Here is a 21,194-nt window from a genome sequence, read left to right as displayed (position 1 = left end):
GCTCCTGACAATAAATAATTATATTTTTTGTGAAGATGTTTGTGATGACAGTCGCAAAAGAATCACGGTTGCTGGAATTCATTGTCAAGCATGAAATAGAGGATACTATAGCTGACAGCTTTGTCTTAAAGCAGGCAAATTACAGATTTCTCTCCTAGGAGACAGGTAAAGACAGAGCACCTGGAGAAACCAAAAAAGGGAGAGAAATTCATTTAGCCCTGTAGCTGTAAGAGAGTTATAACTAGAAAAATATGTCCACAAAACAGGTATTTCCAATTGGTTCAGAGTCAATTCACTTATCTGCTGATCACATGCGATTGTAGCTCTCTTCACTTCTCTGTGTGCAGTGACTCGTAGATACATTCTTGGAATTCTGCTAAAAAAAATTCTGAAGTGTAATGATCTTAAAACAGGAAGGTTGTCTTTTTTTGAGGGAAGATCATTTTATGTTGTTTACTCCAAGTTCACATTTGATGTTGGTCTAGAAGTAAATTATACTGGATAAAGGTCAGCATTACACAACTGCATCTCATGTATATACACAGTTTAGGCTATATATGTTTTGTTCTCACCAGTGCAGTTCATCATAGTGTGATCAGTGTGATTATCTCAAGAAAAGGAGAAAAATCACCTAGTACTCTAACTCTGGCTCTTGGGTTTTCATGTGTGATGCATGAATTTCACATTTTTTATGTATTGTACTCACAAGCATCACGTAGATTCACTGGTACATCTCCAGACTTACTCTGTAGTATGTATGCTATAGGAAGTATTACAGAAATGCAAGTTTCAGTTAATTTAAAGAAGTCTCTTTAGGGGCACAAATCGATGTGGAAGTTTAGCAGAGGCAAGCCCAAGCAATGTGTGTGTTAGTTTTGGAGTGTGATAATCTTTTTTGGTAGAAGTTTACTGTGCTACTACTTGTTTAAGTGTGTACATGATAACTTCAAGGGGAAGAAAAGATGATTTAGAGTAAAGGGGGAAATTGCATAAATTTTGAGGGTTTAAAAACAACCTAACACTAGACTGTGTATTATTTTAAATCATTTGAAAAAGAATATCTTTTTGCTGATGCATTTTATAGTTTAACACTAACAAAGACTTTTGTGCTTTGTGTGCAGGTATATGTCTCGAGTCCATGGTATGCATCCAAAAGAAACCACACGACAGCTGAGTTTAGCAGTCAAGGATGGTCTTATTGTTGAAACCCTGACAGTGGGGTGTAAAGGGTCAAAAGCTGGTATTGAACAAGAAGGATATTGGTTGCCAGGAGATGAGATTGTGAGTATAAAATCTTTGAGAAAATAAATCACGATTTCTGGTATCTTAGCATGAAACTTGTTTTAATTTCTGTTTAAAGTTATTTATAGATGCTGTGTTGATGCTTGTGAACAGGGAAGTAATGCACTCTTAAACTTTTTTAACCTTTTCTATTCCATAGAAGCTCGCTCTTCTTGAATTCTGAGTTTTTTGCTATGAAACACTGGCAAAGTCCTTTGGTCAGTCATTTCTCACTTTTATGTGGTATTCTCTTCTACAGCTGTATAGGAAGACAGTAAATATTGGTATTACTTGAAATCCTCAGACGTCCTCAAATCCCAAAGATGGTACCTTTAAAAAAAAAAGAAGACAAGAATTTTTGATTAGTCTTGCTTTAATCTGAATCTGAGGAAGGAAGAACTCCTCCTTTTCGAAAGTGCAACAAGAAGTTGTACATTTATATACAAACACACATGAAAAGATGTGTTTTACAGATATTTGTGAATACCAGGGCACTCAGTTAGGAAGGATTTTCTTAGCAAATTAGTTACAGGCATCCAGACATTGTTCCACTGGATGTGTGAAATAAATATTTAAATCGAGTTAAACAAGTTGAAAGTGATGTGAAGGGAAGACAAGCGTGTTTTCTCTATCCCTCCATAGCTGAGATGGAACGCCCCTAAAAAGTTAACTGAGAATAGTCCCATAGACCAGGAAAAAGCTTGTGCAATTGCTTTGCCTTCTTCAGAAACCCGGTCCCTGTATTTACAAGACCATGTTTTCGTAATTTAAAAAAAAAAAGAGTTTGGCAAAGCTTTAAAATACTTGAACTAGGAACTGTTGCTTTGGAATATAAATTGCATTAAATACTGGTAAAATGGACAAGCATTGTCTCAGGCAGAGATAATAATTTAAAATTTGAGGAAAACTAGAAAAACTCTACAGGAAAATAAATTCTAAAAACCACCAAAACACTCATTGCATTATTGCAGCCATCAATAAGATCCCAAAAGTAAAACAACAGATTATTTTTTGTTTTAAAGTGAGAGGACTAGAAAGTGGAAACAAGCCGTATCCATAATAGAAAACATTACGGTTAAAATTATCTCAGTTATACTAATTTATATTGAAATAGTTATTTAATGTACATTATGTCACTGTTAAGATTCTCATTCTAATTTCATTAGAAACCCTCAAGTGAACCTTTAAAGGGTATGTAGCTTTGTTTTTACTATTCTTCCTGGGAGTAAACATTTCAAAATTCCCATTTAGCTCTTTTAGGTATTTCTTATGTCAGTTTTATCTATTTAGAGGTGATGTTAACTGTGCAGACTCAACATGACATAAAGCCTGAGATCTGTAGTTATCTCAAGTATTCAGTATGTTTGTTTCCCCTATTGCTAAGAGAAAAAGAAGAAAAAAAAAAGAATCAAAATGCTTCACAATAGCCATTTCTTAAACGGTCACTCAAAAAATGTTCCTGCTACTTATTAGCAACATTTGTCTTAACAAAGCTTATAAGATAACCAGCATGTAAATTCCCAGTGAGTCATTAGAATTACGTAATTATTTTATCTCAGAATGAAAAGAGTTGTCTTTGACTTGACTGAAGATGCTGCTTAAGTCACATTATGAATAGCCCTTTGGTTAGAAGTATTGACTGTATTTTCAGCATGACTGCTAATCACTGATGCATTGTGCTGTGTCCATATGTCTGATGGCTATCTCAGTTGTTCAGAACACCAGTGCGCACTTGACTTAACAGTTTTATGCGAAAATAGAAATCAGCTTCTGATCCAGGCCATGTTTCAACAGTACCCAACCTCCAACTTCTTGATCCTAATACTGAATCAAAATGCTGCAGACACATGAAGCAAAACACATTGACTTGGTATAAAGTCATTCTCCTTGTTCTTTTATTCAAAAAATTTTAATGAGTAACAAAGTGTCGTTGTCGTCACTCGACATCAGATCAAGTTTTTTCCATTCTCCAACAACTGGTGCAAAACCATGAAGTTTGGTATGTTCTCTATGTTGGACACACTGGATAGTTTTACAGATGCTTCGTCTGCACTTAATCAAGATGCAGTTTGTAGTTCTTTCTTTGTAATTCAGTACTGCTCAGATCTGGTACTAATGACTGTTGAACCATGAGCTCAAGTTACATTTCAGTGAGGACAAACACACAGGAGTCTTGTCAGAGATCCACTTGTAGGAGATAGAACTCTATGAAATAAGGCTATTAATGTTGGAACAGGGATTTCAGGCTCATCAAACTTCAGCACTTACAGACAGGCCCTTGACCCAATTGTCAAACTCGGTTTGACGGGTATTACAGGAACTTGGAAAGCTCATAATGTGAAAACGAAAGAGCTGAGAACTGATCCACCACCTATTGGCACTGGTACAAAAATGCCCTTGGATTTTAGCTTGTTTTCTGGCACCACAGTGGAAGTCGGTAGGGAGCAGCTGTTTCAAGGACTTAGCAAAGGGACACATTCCTGTCATCCCTCCTGCCATTTTTTGAATACTTGCTTGATGTTTCTTTACATTTTTGAAGTTTTGGATCTAAATCTTAGCATTTTAAATCCATATTCAAGTAAATAAGTTACTGGCCTGGGCCGCAGAAGTGCTGAGCACCTGTATCTGTTACTTATATAGTTGACTGACTAGAGGCTGTCACAAGGCCTGAAAGTACTGGTTTTAATGATGACTGTGGACTGATAGCTAAATGGTAACAATAATTAAAGGCATAGGTTATGAAAACACAGCTCCATTTGGAAAAGATTCATTAGACAATCTGTGGTGCTTGCTTATGTGTTTCCAAACATTTGCCCTATCCAATAGGTTGACGTAATGACAGATCTGTGCAGTAAGGATACGATCTCTGATAGGGTTACTGTTAGCCTTCAGAGGAATGTGTTAAAACAATTATGCCACTTTGCTATCATTGTTCTATCGGTATGTTGAAGCTGTAGTAAAAAGATGAACCAAAATCTCAGATATTTAGAGAAATCATACAAAAGAACAAGCTGAAGAGCAAAGACAAAACTGTTCGAGGGCATCAGGAGGAGGCCCTTCCAAAAGAGACAACTCATGTGAAAATGAATATTCTGAAAAACTGGAAAAAAGAATGGTCAGATTTAAAAGAGTATAAAATTGTTCCCTTCTTCTCTCAGATATATGTGGGAGAAATATTTTTATGTAAGTTACTAAATTTAAAATATGGAGTCAGTTGCCAAATGTACTATATTCCAACTGATACTTAAGGGTTGGTACCTATGGAAGAACTTTGCCGCAAATATTATACCTCTGGGGCTTGTGCAGGTATTCATTTTGTTTGCTCATTTGCCATCTATACAGATGCTTTGCGGATTTTCAAAATGTGTTCTCATCTTACAGGCTTTCTCATCTTGCAGATGATTAATGCATTTGACACAAAATAAATGAAAGAAGATATTATTTTCCATTCTTATCCAGGATTTTAGTTAGGAATTTTGCATTTTCACTGTTTGTCGATGCCATTATTATGCAATTCAACAAAATCTCTGCAGCTTCTTACCTTGCAAGGGAAATGTCAATCCTGAAATCTGGTAATGGTACTTTTTCTTTCTAAAAGCTTTATTTCTATTTCTCACAGAACTTGTGGGATTTGGAAGTGTTATTTATTATCAACATAAAAGAAATTATCTATCTCCTTGCTTTCCGGGTTTAGAAAAAAAATTGCAAATCAGTGTTGTTAACTATGTTTTTAATGCAGTTGATAAAATAGAAGGGAAATGTAGTTCATGAAGAAAAGAATCATGAATCTCCTTACCTATTCATTTCTATTTTCAGTTAAATCATGCCATGATTTTTACGTACTTTTATCTGTGTAAAATAGTGGTCAGTCTAATCCCAATGAAAGAAATCAAATAAAAGCGCCAATGTCATGTAGCTTTATGGGGGGTTAGATACAATTGTTAGAGTTAGTTTGTTTTACTCATTTACGTATTTTTTGATTTTTCTACAGACAGTGTCCACAGAGCTATTTTGAGCATTTAATATGCTAAATCTTCTCCTCATGATTACAGTCATAAAACTGCACTGACCCAGAGAGAGGCATTATGAATGTATAATTTCAATTTACGTGTGTTCATAAAGCCAAACAATGTTGTGCTCTTCTAAAATGGAGATGTGTTAGTAACATGGGTTCATTGTTTGCATCTGAATGCAACATACCTCGTAGAACTGCTGTGGTTTAAAGTTGGTTCATAGTGGCCAAATTCTCTAATGAGACGTGAAGAATGAGGCTTCACACTTAGTTAAGGCGCTTTGATCTATTTCTTCACTGACAAAATACATACAAGGTGATGATGTTTTCAAGAAGTCACTCTTTTACAGAGTTTTTTCTGATTTTCTGATCATTTAGTTGATTGCTTATAGAAAGAGCCAGCAATTCTTAGGCTAGTTAAGTCTGACTTAGTTACAGTCATTTTCCTGTGCATTTGGTCCTCCCCGTATCTAATTTATTGCGTGTCCAAGTCTTCCCTCCAAAGATTTTTTCGTTTAATGGAGAGCATGCTATTTGGAAGAGCAGTTTGCTTGCTTTCCTATTTTCAGAAAATATTAGAAGTAGAATGTGCTTTTTCCCAACACAACCATGTATTCATAACTTGCTAACTCATTACTGGGGATTTTCTGATACTTTATATTTAGAAAGTGCTGGTGCTTGCTCAGAGTGATTCCAGATACTTTCAAGTCTCAAGGCTGCCGAAATAATCCATCTCTTCACTCTGTCTGCTTTCCCATCATTTTAACCTTTGCTGTAACCCACTACCAGCACTGTGAGTTTTGAAGGTGATTTTGTTAACCCTAGTGACCTTAGGCACACACCCGGTGATTATTGTGATTTGATGTATTGCAGGTTCAATTTTGCTGAGATCAATCGATGAGAAAGGAGTATTTTGGCTGTTATGTTTGTGTTAATCTAAATTGCTTTAGATTGAGCAAAGGCTGGGTTTCTTACTTGCCATGCTTAATTGCTTTTGTAATTATATTGATTTTTCCATGCTAGGTCAGTATTGGTAGCCAGAAGCTGTTTTTTGAACTGGCTATGTCATCTTGAGTCTCCATAAATATGAAGAGAATTGTAAAAAACTTAAGAACTGTGAGGGTTTGAATCTTTTCTGTACATAAAATACTCTTTAAATTTAAAAAAAAAAACAAAAAAACCACCATACCAAACCTCAAAACAAAACCAACTTATATAGCTACCAGTTATTGCTACCAAGCTAGGGCCTTCTAACTAACTAGGTTGAGGAATGGTTTTAATGTGCATCCCATTCATTACAGTTATGAGCACAAGGATAATATGAAACAGCAATAGTGACAGCCAGTGCCTTCATCATGAAAGCTCTTGCAACTAGAGAGCACAAAGAGGAAGAACATGTCACACCAAATGAAGAAAAATTTCCTTCAGTGTTTAAAAAATTCTCCATTTGTCTCATCCATCCGTATTGCCTTTAATCTGAAGTCCTGTGTGAATTCACTGATCCAAAGCCAAACATAGCCCAAACCATGATAGTTACTATTTCTCACATATTGTAATGAATTGAGGATTTTCCAGGCTGGAACATTCCAGGTAGATTCCTAATTACTGCAAAAGTACCGGGGTTCTTTACATTTGATGATTCACTGATGCAAAGAGTTGATGAATGATCCTGTGGGAGAGAAAAGTTCAGACTGGCTTCCATCTCTTACTCCACACCTGAGAGAGAGTATGAGGAGGATTTGAGGGTCAGGCCACATAATAGTCTGGTCACACAAGAGCACGCAAGGGAAATGAGCTTCTGGAACTCTTTGAATCTTTCTTTGCTGCCTATTTTTCCATCCTCTAAGGTCCCATCATTCAGGGCTTATTTTGCCAAGAGACTGCCACCAGATCAATCCACCGTGTGCTAAAAGCAACGATTTTTCTTGCAAATTGTTATCACAAAATACACTAGTGTAAAATTCCGCTTATTAATGAACCAAAAATTAGTGTCCACTGGTGTAATATCCTGCTGTGGATTTGTGAAAGTTCAGAAAAGCAAATAATTTCAAATCACCAAATCAAAGCGTAGACTATTTTGTTCTTGAGAAGCAAATTAGAATTCTGAACTCCCACCTCATGGATCAGAAATTCTTGCTGTATTAAAGCCAAGCTGCTCCTTTGTCTTTGCATTAAGGCTTTTAGCATGGGGCTCATGAGAGTGGCCTCACTGCCGTTCCAGTGGCTCTTCCTGTCTCCAGATGGGTTAAGAATCATGAACAATTCTTTTCATTCCTTTTCCAATCTTGTTTTTGTCTTCCCATTTGTTCAGAAGTATTTCTTCCCTCTCCTCTGCTCATCCTTATTTTTCATCCCCTAAAAAAAGGAGCCACACTATTTGAAGGATCTTCATATTACCGAAGCTGACACTGGTAGAGTCCACCTTATTGCATACCTAAGAGGTGGTACTTCTTTTAAACTGGTAAAACAACCTCATCAGCATCTTCCCCTGCCTCTCCCAGCTTTGCCAACTTGACTTTTAAAAATTCAGTCAATGTAACGCTATATTCTTCTTTGAGGCTTTCACTCACTGTTCTGGAGTTGAGATACTGATGATGTTGTTCATGGATTTCACAAAATGTTTTTTCTGACTGAAAGGGTGTTTTGGAGAATGACAATTTACTTACAGGTTTGAAGTAAACTAGTCAAACTACTCTGTATAAAGCTCCCATCATGGGACTCAAATTATGCTAATGGACTAGATGGCATAGATCAGTCCATCTTGAATTTGTTCTGAAAGTATGCATCTTGGTTTTTTCCACCTCCTTTGTGCCAACCCTGACCTAGTAGTGTTGTTTTTATTAACTTTGTGGGTTCACAGTGCTCTGCATCTCTGGCAACTGTTTTGAATCTCTTATTATGTCATGCTGGTCACTGAATGAAACTTCATTGAAGCTGGTGGGCTTATTAACATTCATGCTTCATTCACAGTAAATGCAGCCCTCATGCCTTTATATCACTGACAGCTGAAACAATACTAGCCACACCTGCAGCACAGGGGACATGGACAAGGAGTTGGACTTTAAGCAAAGTGTGTAGGAAGTTCTGCTGTTGCTTCAGATAACATGTTTCTGTTTGTGCAGAAACATCAACCTAGAAAAACACTACAAAATCCCATGGAGAAGATAAGTCCAGAAAAGCAATGTAAACATATTTTAAGAAAGAAAATGGGAGGGAGACCCCTTTTGTGCACAGTTCTTCTTGGAAGGAGACTTGGAACTACAAGCAAAGAGATGGTTTCTTTTCTGGTCTGGATTCGTCCTCTTTCTAGGGGAACAAAACCTTCACATACATAATGTGGAAATAAAAGGCATTGCACCTAATAAATACTTCATCACTGATTTATCTCCCTAATGAAAATAACCTACAAACCTCCTCTTGGCTCAACCTAAGTAAAAAATTGTGACATTAATAGCAGAAGCGAATCCAGTTTCTGAGGAGATAAGTTGAAAGTTTCTATTAACTGTGAACTCCCTTGGAACGTGAAGAAAGAAAAAAAAGTGTTTTCATTTGAAACTATTTTCTATTTCTAATATCCTGGAGGAGAATACTTATATTGTCTCACCTCAAATAATGTGAACTACTGCTACCCAAACATGATCTTCTTGGGAGGGAAACGGAGATTCATTCGTTGCTTCACGAACACAGCTCATAGGCTGAGAAGATAAGCGTGACAGGGTCATTTTGGCTGGTGGCACGCTACTACACTTCTTGAAAAAACTTCACTTCTTCAGCTCTGGGAGCTAGAGACTGTCTCTGTACTTCAGAGCCTATCACCCAGAATTGTCCAGAACATAACTACAAGGTAGGAGAGGGAATAAAAATCTACCTGTCTTGGCAGGCATCCAGAGAAGGCTTTGGTGGTTTCTGCCAGAAACAGAAGACTTCTAAGACAAACTGGCAATAAATTAATTAGACAAACTTAGGCTTGCAGGTTAAACTCAATGAAAGAAAGCCACAAATGTTCTGAGAGGCTGTGGAATTCACTGCAGAACCTGAGTCTTCTGGCATCAGTGCATCAGAAGAGGAAGCAGTTATCAGTGAAGAAAATGGAAATGGCTTATCACGAGCCTATAAATATGTTTGTGTTTAATATGCACTATGGAGAAGGAGATTTTGGTCTGTCTTCTCACTGATGGGTTTGTATTGGTTCTTTTTAGACTAAAACTGATTTCTAAAATGAGAGAAATTAAAAATAATATTAAAAAAAAAACAGTTAATTGCCGAGATTATGAAAATCTTGGCCATAGTAAATAAAAAAATAAAAGTACTTGAAATTAGGCAAGACACCTAGGTAGTTGTGAGGACATATGAACTCATAATTGCTTTGAATTTCTTTGTGATAAAATATGAGTAATGAATACCTACAAAGTGTCCTACAGAGTCAGTTTATGGAAATCAATTTTAAAGATGAAGCCCATGTCATCAAAGGAAAGGATCTATAAAGGCAACTGATTTGCAATGGACAGATTATCCTGTCTGTAAAAGCACACATCATTGTAGCTACCTGCTGTGGTAGTTTTCTAGAAAAGGAAGGAAAAGATAAAGTGAAACAATTTTCATAAAGGGATTCTAGCTGCTGAAGTCTTTTTGGCTTTGAAGGAGAGATGGATGCTTGTTTATTTGCTGAGCACTTTTGATGAGCAAAAGCAGTGGGAAAAAATAGATGCAAAACAGGAGGCAGTGTATCTCGTAAATACATACATACAAGGAAACTAGTGGGGAGAAAATAAGCTTATTTTGATGCTGAATTTACTCTAATGCATTACTCTAACATTAAATGTAAAACATGGGATGATCTAAGAAACTTTATCATTGTAAAGCAATCATCCTGATCAAGTATGGATCCTGTACAGCGATGATAAAAGGGAAATACTTTACAGCTAGCTCACCACTTACCTGCTGCAAAGATGGAGTAAGTCCTCTGAGCCATCAACAAATTGATCATGCCTTTCTCAGTTCAGAGCCTAACCTATCGTTTTGATGGAAAGATAAAAGCAGATTCAGTGGGCTACTGAAAGCAAGTTTACAGGAGGATTCATGCTCGCTAAGGAACAGATGGAGCCAGAGATGTTGTGGCATGAAGAGAAGGCTGACCCAAAGGGCAGAAGGAGGACTGCCCCCACAGCAGGCTAGGACCTCTGGGAAGAACATACACAGTGTCCCCACTGCGTTTGAAAAAATACCGGGAATGGTGTTCCGTGACACATTATGTTTGTTCGACCCAGGTAGTATTTGATGCGTGCTAGTGTCTGAGTGAAAACCAATACATCTGCCAGAGAACCATGATAAGCTGAAGATTTACTAGCTACTGTACCCAAAGAGATATAGCCTGTTTAAAAAAAAGGCCAGTGTGCACATACAAGGTGTACATGCTAGTCTTCCTCTGAAAAAGGAGCAAGGTTCCAATCTGGCCAGCTCTACAGATAAACAGCCACATTTTGTAAAACTCCTCTTACTATAGAGCAGTTACTTGGAAGTTAAACAGTATTGCAAAAGCAGTGGATAGATGGGCAAGGGAAGACATTTCAAAGCTGAGCACTGTTTAGCATTTCCACATTCTTAAGGGCTCTTAGGACTGCTCTTGGCTGAGCCTGTTTCAGACTGCCTTTTGCATGGGGCGCAGATTCTGATACATATAATTTGAGAGAAGTATTGGTGAACGGAGAAATAATTTAAATGTGCAGTAGCTGTTCACAGCGAATGTATAAGTAACAAACATTTCCTTCAGGTTTTGTACTGGAGGAGAGGAGCACACATAGCTAGTGTGTCCCCACAGTGGTTCGTTACATTCGTGAGTCATAAAGACTGCAAAATGCACTGCTAAGTTTTAACAATTATCTATAGTAAAGCTTATGTCTAATCCAGAAAGTTTTGATGGAAACAGATGCTGCCTGAAAAAGACAGAAAGGAACTGATTGATTAAGAATGGAGAAGGTGTTTAGAAAGAAATAGGTGCTGCTTTGTTTAATGTGAATGGAGGCATAGGTTGCTGCGGCATGCTCTGAGACCTCTTAAGGAGAGGACTTGGATACCAGAAAAGAGTGATGGTATGGTAGATACACCCATGCTAGAATGCAGTACCACCACTTGTTATTATAATAAAGGCTTTTCATTTACAGCAGAAAGTTTGAAATATGAAAGATTAAGTACAAAAGATAGGAATTACTTCCCGACAGCAGATGATGATGGATGCAGGCTGAAAAAGCTAAAGCAAAATGAAAGGTGTGAAAAAAGTAATGTGTAATTCTTGTGGGAGACATTTCTTTCAATGTATCTGTCAACCTGATATGGACTGGTAGTCAACTTTGTTGCGTTCCAGTGAAGAGTTACTGAAAGCCAACAAAGAAACCTTAACAGCAGAGTCCAAGATTTTAAAAGCTTCTCTCTTAGCTGAAGGTGGGAAAATTGAAAGAACTCTGATGTTAAAGCTGATGGAGGTGGGGAGAAGAGAAAGAAATGCTCCTTACGGCTGTTCCCAAATCCTAAAATACCAGAATCCAGAACATTTGCCTCAGAAATTACGTCTTCAAATTGGACATGGCCTATCTCATTAGATGTCAAAGAAATGGGAATCTGAGAAATGGTAGGAACTCATTCATTGAGATCCTTTTCACTTTTCTAAAGGGTTATGAAATAGTCAGGAAAAGATCACACTAAACTTTTGGGTTGGTGATTTGAAAAAGTCTTGAAATAAATGTAGCATGCAAGTGCTACTATTTTTACATAGTTTATGTTTTGTAAACGACTTCTTTCTGCTAGCATGGACCTTGTTGCCATTCTAGATTCCACCGCTGTGACAGACCAAAAGTGTTGTTATGATACAAAGTGGGTGAAATCTACTGTGTATCTGCTAATACTCTTCCTTTAGGCTAAATGTGAAAAACTGTTTTAAGTTCTTTATTCACTAGACAGCTGGAGCTGTAGGGACTGTTAAAGCACAGACAGTACACAGGGCTGACCATGAGTTTGTGCACAGGTGGGTCTGAATGAAAATCCAATGATCTGGAAGGAGCTGTGTGTGCATGAGTGTGGATGAGAGATACAGAGAAACACCACAGCAGTGCATAGGTACGCAGCAAAGAAACTCCGGTGAAGCACTTGAAACAGAACACCTGGGGAAAAAAAAAAGTCCAAAGAGTGCTATGGGACAAGTGCCACAGAGGAAATGCTGGGAACCATGAGCTCCATGGAAAATGCTTTCCTTCATTTGCGTCATATTGAATTTAGGACAACAGAACTGTATGTATATTATTCATAAATAAACATGATTGCACCAAAGAAATAAATGACTTATAATTGTTTTTCCCATATATGTGACCCTTTTTTTTTTTAGCTTACTGGTTGGGTCCAAAGGATACCCATAATTTGGATCGTTTGGGAAATCTAGTTCAACAGTGTGAAACCAGCAAATTCCCGTAAAGGGGAGTTTCGTGAATAGAGTTTTGCCTTTTTTCCCCCTCCCTTTTCCTCTCTCCACCTGATAGTAGAGTGACTTAATACCGAGTATCTGGGCTACCATTAAGGGACTTGGAGAAAACAGATTAACAGGTAAGAAATGAGCTATGTTAATGGAATATGCATTATAAAAGGCAAAGTGGTCCTTTCAGACAAAGTCTAAGAAAGGAGGTTATATTGTTTTCATGTGCTATGCCTACATGTAATTTATAGGAAAATAAAAATTTACTAATTGTTTTTACATCTTTTTTTTACAATAATTATGGGCTTGCTAAGGTATGGAAGTGACCTAATAGTTACAATTGTGACCTCTAAGTTATTGTTAATTTTACTGTCAGTATGTGCTTCACATCTCCTACTTAATGGTATGCTAATTGTACAGCAGGATGTCACATTCTCCAACATACAGATTCCCTATTTCAATTACAGCTAAGTAAATCTCCATTACTAATGAGTAAGCATTTCTTTTCCATGTACATTTGCATTAAAATGGACATTTTCTTTATGCACTAAAATTATTCTTTCCTTGACAACAACTATATATTTTATTCTACAGTAAAGGCTACGACATGATGATTCATTCCTTTCTGTTGGGTTTATCTGTATTTAAATTGTCAAATGTTCTGGATAGCCTGACATTTTCTGTCCCATGTTATTTTTCTGTACTTCCAGAATAAATTTCTGTATTTGCTTTAAGACAACCTACTTAAGACAAATCACAAAAAAGTAAGCTTACGTGTCGGTCATAAATTAAGCCATATTTTCGAAATTGTTGCATTGCTTCATTCATGTTGCTGAGAAATCTCAACTATTTATGTCAGTGCAAAGTGACCTTTATGATATAACGTTTGGCTGATTTGAATATAAAGAACAAGTGACCACAAGTGACCCTTATCACTGCAAGATCCCACTCTGCTTAACAGAGCATAGCTCTTTGGCTATTAAATACAATCCCCCAAACAGACATTTGCTGCCCTGCTGGTGCATGTATCTCCAAATGCAACGGGCAGCTGAGTGAAATGAGGGGGGAAGGCCTCCTGTTACATCTGAGCTATGCGACTTTGCTGCCAGATCCGCTCCCTCTTGGGGGTTGTGGCCAGTCCCTGGGTGCCGCTGAACTGCTGAACTCGGGCAGCCGGGCGCTGCCGGCGGAGGATTCCCCTCGTCTGCCAGCGCGGTGACCCAAGAGGCTTTCCCTGCCCCGCGTCAGGAGATCAGGATATTGGCAAATTGAGTCCCCGTGGCGGAGAGCCTGCCGTCATTCCGCATGGCCCCGGGAAAATGTATCACCTTTTATACACAAATAAGGACTGTGAGTTTTATTGATAAAGTGATAGATTAATCTTTGATAACATGCAGCAAAGAAGGTGTTGCTTTGATTTTGGTGGGGCCACTGCCTATGCAGTAAATTACATTACAGGGTTCTTTTTTAGATGCCGCAAGAAGGTTTATGTATCAAAGAGAGTGCATTAATTAACAATCATTAATATTCTTGACGATTTTTAAGTTGTCCTGGTGGTGGGTGTTTATGTGGGGAAGAAGATGGGTGTTGGGTTCTTTTAATGGTATAAGTACATGGGATATTTTAAAGAAGCAAAATGTGGTGAAAGCATTAGGTAGCATTCCAGAAATGCAGGAGGAAATGTATGCAACCAGATGTTAGAAGTAACAGCTTGCTTTCCTGGTCACTGTGCATGAATTCTTTCTAGCCTTGTGTATATCCTGATAATCGGATGGCTTACAGTATAGATACAAAGTTTGTTTTGTTTTTATTTTGAAAGGCCTACGGTATGCAGCCTTTTTCCCAGACAGCAGCAAAAAACAAGGTGAACAATTTTTGCACTATGTGGTTTTGAATTCTGTCATATTTTCTATTACGTTTCTGTCTTCCATTAGGATAGCTTAGTTTACTATATTAACCACCACCATCATCCATATCACTTCCAATTCTGAGTTTAGTCTGCATTATGTATGTATGTAGTTGGATGATTTTTTCTCTCTCCTGGGGGCTGGAAGCGGTTACTCACATGTTACAGTTCAAGATGTTGTTACAATGGTTGCCCTTTAATCAGTCCTTTTCGGAGTGGCTGATGACACCTGGTGGTGTGCTTTGTAAATGCAGACTTAACCGTGTTTGCAGCTGGCGGAGAATTTTGACCTGTCCTACCCCGAGCACTGACAGGCAGAGTTTGAGCTATTTAAATGAATCTGATCTCCTGCATGAAAAAAATGTGTTGGGAGCACATTCTCCTCCCATTCAAACTTATGTAAACCAGGAGAAGCAATAACATTTCATTGCTGTTGGAGCAAAATTAATGCCTCTGACCTTGCTATTGAGGTCAATAGTGTAGTTGTTCACAAGGGCTATGTACCTTTTTTATTTTCTTTATTAACTTTTCAAATATATTGCATAAATGAATGTTTTATATATACTTATGCACTAAATATACTGCATTAGACTAAAAATCTTTTCTGTGAAAAACCTGGGTGATTATATTTAGAAATAATGATGTTTTCAAAACTTTACAGTGTGAATACTGAAGGAAGCTTCTTCTGGTGTTTTATTTAACGTCATGGTTTCTGGCTTGAGTGTATGATTTTTCTTGCCAGCAAGTATATTTCCGTATGTTTATGAAATTCCGCATCTCTTTGCCAGCATATTTCCTAACAATGGAATATCTGGGATATACCAATAAGTAACTAGTATGAATAAAAATTCAGAATCCTGGAATCCTGATTCTGTGGTGAAATTCCCCAGTAGCTGGGACCTGCTGGGGTCTTCTCAGTTTGATTTTTATCTGGGTAGATCTTTAATCAAAACTGATTCTTTTTCTTGCTTAATTGGCCCTTTACTGCCATCTGATTATTTTTTTTTTAGTTTCATAAAGAAGATAAGTATTACACTTAATATGAAGGAAATATAAAGCAATACTTTATCCTGATTTTTCTCAATCTACAGGCAAATCAAGTACATCGACAATGCAGTATCTTTAGTTGTTTCTAAAATATCGTAAAGAAAGGGCTCCCAAAGTGCACTGCCACTGGATTTTGTGGAAGGGGCAGGATTTGGTGAAATTAGAATGTGTTCTTTATAGCCAGATTTGGTGGTATTATTATGCCATTCTGAGATATACAAAATTGGCAAGTAAAATTAAATGAGGAGAAACGATAGAAGAGTCAAGTTACACTGTTAATCTGAACAACAAAGGAGGGCAAAGTTCTGAGTTCAAAAATCATTGGTTAAGGGTTGCTTGGGGTTTTTTTCCCCTAAACTACTGTCCTTGCAGCCCAGCATTCATGGTGTATAAATCTTAGTGTAGGCAATCTGGGTTGAGGCTGTCCCTAAATCTCTTACATTCACGGGAGGCTCTGATGAATTATATACACGACACGGCCGCTCTTCAGCGTAAGGGACTGGAAGTGCCACTTCTGTGTAGCGCTTCTTACGCTGCTCCGTTGGAGGAGACCTCTCACACAAGGACTTAAATGACGGTAGTTCCCAGGCACGGGAAGATGAGAATCAGACAAATGCCGGTTCTGGCAGTTGGTGGGAATTGCTAACTCCACCTTCACAACATGACGTTAAAAGTAGCTTGATCAGATTTTTATCAAGATAATTTATTGAAGAATAGGAGTAATTTTTTCAGAGATCTGAACCCACTGAAAAGTGACATTTGACATGAAAAGGCATTGGGAGTTTTATCTGATATATGACAGCTATTTTGTCTTCCAAGTGTAGGGAAAAGTGTAGCATTTCAGATAACAAACATAAACATTTAATGGTGGCCACTGGCAATTCTCTCTGGTTTTAGTACTACAGATTCCTAGAGCAAAATTCTGCCTCCAAATTACATGCGTGCTGCTCTCATTTACTTCAGCAAAGCTTGTGCACATGTTTCAAAGGTCAGAATTTGGCCGTTGGGGCTGAATTTTCAAGGAAGAATGTATTAAAGACATCTGTGCATCAGCAGAACCATATCCTTTGTCTTCTGTAGAACGTTTCAGGAGTAAGCCCAGTGCTGTTGGGCACTGCAAGTGAAACATTCTGGTTTTTGAATCGCATTGGGATTGCTTAGCAGAAACATTTCTTGCAGTAATAGGTTCATAATTTCATTTATTTCTCATAACTCAACACTTTGATACTGAAAAGCTGTCAGTTTTAAGACAGTAAAGACTGGAAGGGACCGCCCTTCAGAAAATTACAGTTGAAAATATACTGTAACAATCAAAACAAGGGGAAATAGTCCAAGGAAATAGGTATGGTCTGTTGAGGCGCACAAACTTTTGTTTGTAGTTTAATACAGAGAGGTCAACAAGTGTTTTACACAAAGGTAGAAAACAAACCCACTTTTCATTGTGGACAGAGCTCATATTTGAAATTGTTACTAATCAGACACTTGAAAAAGCTAAAACGTGGCATTCATATTCTATTGGAGTTAGTATGTATTAAACTGATGAAGATCTTAAAGCATGTAGGTTTTCCCCTGTTTTTTTAAACATTATACACTTCTTAAAATGTTTATAATGTCTAATTGCTGCTGGATTTCAAGACATATCAATTTTGTTCTTAGTTCCTGCAGATTTTGACAGAATGTCATACCAAAATATTTTGTATTTTTTGTAGGACTGGGAAACAGAAAATCATGACTGGTATTGTTTTGAATGCCATTTGCCTGGAGAGGTGTTGATATGTGACCTGTGTTTTCGTGTGTATCATTCCAAGTGTTTGTCTGATGAGTTCAGGCTTAGAGACAGCAGTAGTCACTGGCAGTGCCCAGTTTGCAGGGTGAGTACCTATGAGATTTCATGTGCTGATTAGAGGATTGATATTCATTAATAGATTCATTAAGGTGTCCAGATGGTCTGGTCAGGTTAATGGATAAAGAATTGAATATTGAAACGATGGTACATACCTAGAGCATCTATACAGAGATACCAAAATATGGTGCATGTAGCAGATGGTCATTTTTGAAGACTCCAGCAAGTTTTACGTATGCATTTGAACGCACACAGTATACTGTGTGGGGATGTGTGTACGTATGTATGCCACGTGTGAATGCAGTATATTGTGGAAATCTTCAACATGAGTAAACAAATTGCTGTATAAGATGCTACTGGTTTTACTTATAATTTTAATGAATCATAATGTAAATTTTTTTGTATTTTGATGACTGCATTCTTAATATTTTATTGGAATCATATTTTACATTATAAAGCCACAATCATGTTACTCATGAGGGCAGTATCAAAAAATATGGGATGAAATCCTGCTTCTCATTTACTTCTGTGGATTCTATTGGTGCAAAAAGGCCAATCTGGATTTTACCCATAGCATCCATATCTATATTGCTTTTTCTTTAAAATTGCTATTTTTATGAGTATGGTAGGGAGACAGTGAAGAGTATTTTTTATATACTTTCCAAGAATGAGCAGGTATGTTGTCTACATATCATTAGAAGACTAAACATTCTAGTCAGGATAGTGCTTACTGGAACCTGGCTTTGAACCAGCCAGATACCTCTCCTTACTGTTGTCATCTCCACGTCACCTCCCCCAATGGAGCACATTCCTAGGCTTCCTTAAATGGAGGGAATAATGCATATGTATGTTTAAGATAAAATTATTGCTATAGAAAGGCATAAAACTGCCAGTTGCACTCTGCCTTGGATTGCTGGAGGGAGAGAAAATTCCCTTGCTAAAAGCTTAGATCTAGCTGTAGAGCAGCAGGCCGACCTGCAGATAATCTGTGCTGCAAGGAATGTAAGGATTCAGGCACTTCATAGTACAGAGAAGCAGTTTTTGAAAACTCGTGGATTGTTTTGTTTCAAAACATCACTTTCTGACCGCTGTTGCCTTAGAACCAGTTGTAACAAACCTGTTGCCTCTTGCCTCAGATTGGGAGCTCTCAGGGTTTAGGGAAATAGCAAGAAAATCGAGCCTGCCTCAAGGAGGTGGAACGGAATGAAAAAGAGGTAGTGGCAGGGAAAACCCAGTTAAGAATAGGGACATGTACTGTATCTCGACATATTGAATTACTAGCATTTGATTTAGCTACTCAATATTCCCTCTGTTAAAAACAAAGAATGACCACATATAGGTGAATTGCTTTCAGATTTTTAAATAAATCTCTTTAATAATTGTTGGTTCTCGTAATAAGTATTGATAGTTCTTATAAATAGTTAAAATTAGGTAAACTGGATCCAGTCTCCACTCTAGTTTACCAGTAATTTTAAATGACACCTGGTGAGAGCAGGGAATGTAAATAGTTTAAGCCACCTTGTATATGAGGTGGCTTATAACATTTATCTTGTAACATGGATGTCGTCAGAGTGGAATGCTGAAACATTGCATGAAATATGCACAGATACCTAGGGTGGTCAGCTTTGAGATCAGTTTGGCTTTCATCCTGAAATCTTTTATGGCAATGATATTAAACAAATGTTTACCTTGAAAAAAAAACTGTGAAACTCAGACCATGTGCACTGTGTCTGTCTTTCTGCATATTGGTTCCCTTTTTGTTATACAAGGACTAAGGAGAGGTTTTGGGGGCTCTTAAATCCTTCCTGCCCCAGAGATCTTTGGCTCACTCAGTGCCTCAGATAATGATCAACCTATTTTTGTGAATATTGCCATTTTGAATGCCATGGCATCCTTTTTCCCTCTGTGCTGGCATCCTGTTTTCCTTCTAATTAATTCGAATTGCTTCAAGCCCTAATTCTGCAAACTTGGACTAAAGAGGCTTGCACTGTCCCTGGAAGCAAGGGAGAGGTCTAATTGGGCATGGAAGTTAGCATCCTTGTGTCAGGTTTCAGTATTCTTCTGCTACTTTCTCCCCACCTTCCTAGGAAATGACTGCTCTAATTTTATTTTAAAAGCAGGAGAGAGGCCTATATTAAAAAAACTATGGTAATTTGGAGAGCTCTGGCTGATGTCCAGAGGACATAACAGAGCTTAACTATCTTGCATAAGGGCAATGAGATTTACTTTGCATTATCAGCAGTAAATATGTACGTTCAAGAAAAGTAATAGCTGGGACAGAGAGATGCGTATATTTTCATACTTTATTCTTGTAACTGGACATAGCACTTTTCACCTGGGGATTTCAAAGCTCTTTACAAAGGTAAAGTGAAAGTATGTTTGAAACCTAATAGATCGGGAGAAATTATCTAAGAACACTTCATTCTTATGTAAAGACTCCTTCTGTAATGCTGCCAAGGTCAGCAAGCCTTTGGATTATTCATTTCACAATTGCTGGTTGTGCTAGTGCAATCAACCTGTGCAGCTTTATCTTGCACACTTGACTACTCAGAAGCATTTTATAAAGGACATTGCCAAGGATTTGTTCATAACTTTAAAATATTTTTCTTCCCATAACATTTATAACAGTCCCTTGCAAACCTTTCTCTGAACTCTGTTTCCCTGCTGGTGGGTTTTCTCCACTGCATCCATGAGCAAGAATGTCCAGTTCCTGGCTTTTTTTTTTTTTAACTTGACAGTACCAATCTGAATATTTTGTACCCTACATAATTCTCAGCAGGAGTCATGAGTCAAACAAAGTTCAATTCAAACCACATTGCAGTGATTGAAAATTTTCCCTAACTGCTGACTAATCATTGTCTTAAGTGAAATAAATTGGTATTATCAGCAAAATTCCTGGTAGACAGGTCACAAGAGAAAGACTCCGTATCAAATGAACTTAGAGATTACGTTAGCCTTTTCCCACTACTGGAATGGTCCATTCAAGACAGGGTGAGTCAACTTGATCTCTGAAGGATGCAGAAGACTTGTACATTTATTGCTGCTCTTTGGTTAGATAACAGGAGGAAGTTAATTTTCTCCAGCTGTTTATTTAGCATCTAAAGACTATAGAAAGTATTGCAAAAACACTAGGGTTTTGGTGGGAGGAAATAGATATATACAAAAATCTGAATAGGAGAACATTGATCACATGTTGGGGTAACAGACTATTGTTATTTCTTTTTTTAAAAATTCAAATTTTAAAGTAATTTTATAGAAAGGCAGAATTATGCATGCTGGCATATAGTTTGTCCCAGAGGAATAGATTTTGATTTGTGAAACAAAAAGAAAGAATTATTCATATGGCTTAACTTGACTACTGAATTTTTCAGAATCATCTGATCAGAGATTGATCTTCCATGCATGTACTTTACAAGGAATTATAACCAATTTACCTATCATAGTGGGTGTTTCAATATTTGGTTTTTATATATATAAGACTAATGTAAACTGTAGAGCTTAAGATATTAAATGCTGTGCTGATAAGTATTCTATAAGTAGGCTATTTCTGAGTTCTGGTACTGTACTAAGCATTTCACAGAGTACATAAAAATACACCATCATGCAGTTCACAATCAATGTTAGACATGATTTGACAAGTGAGAAT

At 37.4% G+C, this 21,194-nt stretch overlaps 1 protein-coding gene across 9 annotated transcripts in view; it reads left to right on the top strand.

Moving 5' to 3' along the window:
* The window catches only part of ZMYND11 (zinc finger MYND-type containing 11), a 112,423-nt gene that overhangs the window by 66,266 nt on the left and 24,963 nt on the right, over positions 1-21,194 (top strand). For 4 of the 9 annotated variants that reach the window (XM_082318945.1, XM_082318948.1, XM_082318944.1 and 1 more), the window contains 3 exons: positions 1,122-1,281; positions 14,572-14,616; positions 17,415-17,576. In XM_082318945.1, coding sequence (XP_082175071.1) covers positions 1,122-1,281; positions 14,572-14,616; positions 17,415-17,576 — 367 coding nt within the window. The other 5 variants (XM_082318952.1, XM_082318951.1, XM_082318947.1 and 2 more) reach the window with 5 other exon arrangements.

Source organism: Platalea leucorodia (assembly GCF_965183815.1).
Source record: "Platalea leucorodia genome assembly, chromosome: 1".
In the NCBI taxonomy this organism is placed as follows: Eukaryota; Metazoa; Chordata; class Aves; order Pelecaniformes; family Threskiornithidae; genus Platalea; species Platalea leucorodia.
The sequence above is the reverse complement of the archived record's forward strand: the minus strand, read 5'-3'. Positions and strand labels throughout refer to the sequence as shown.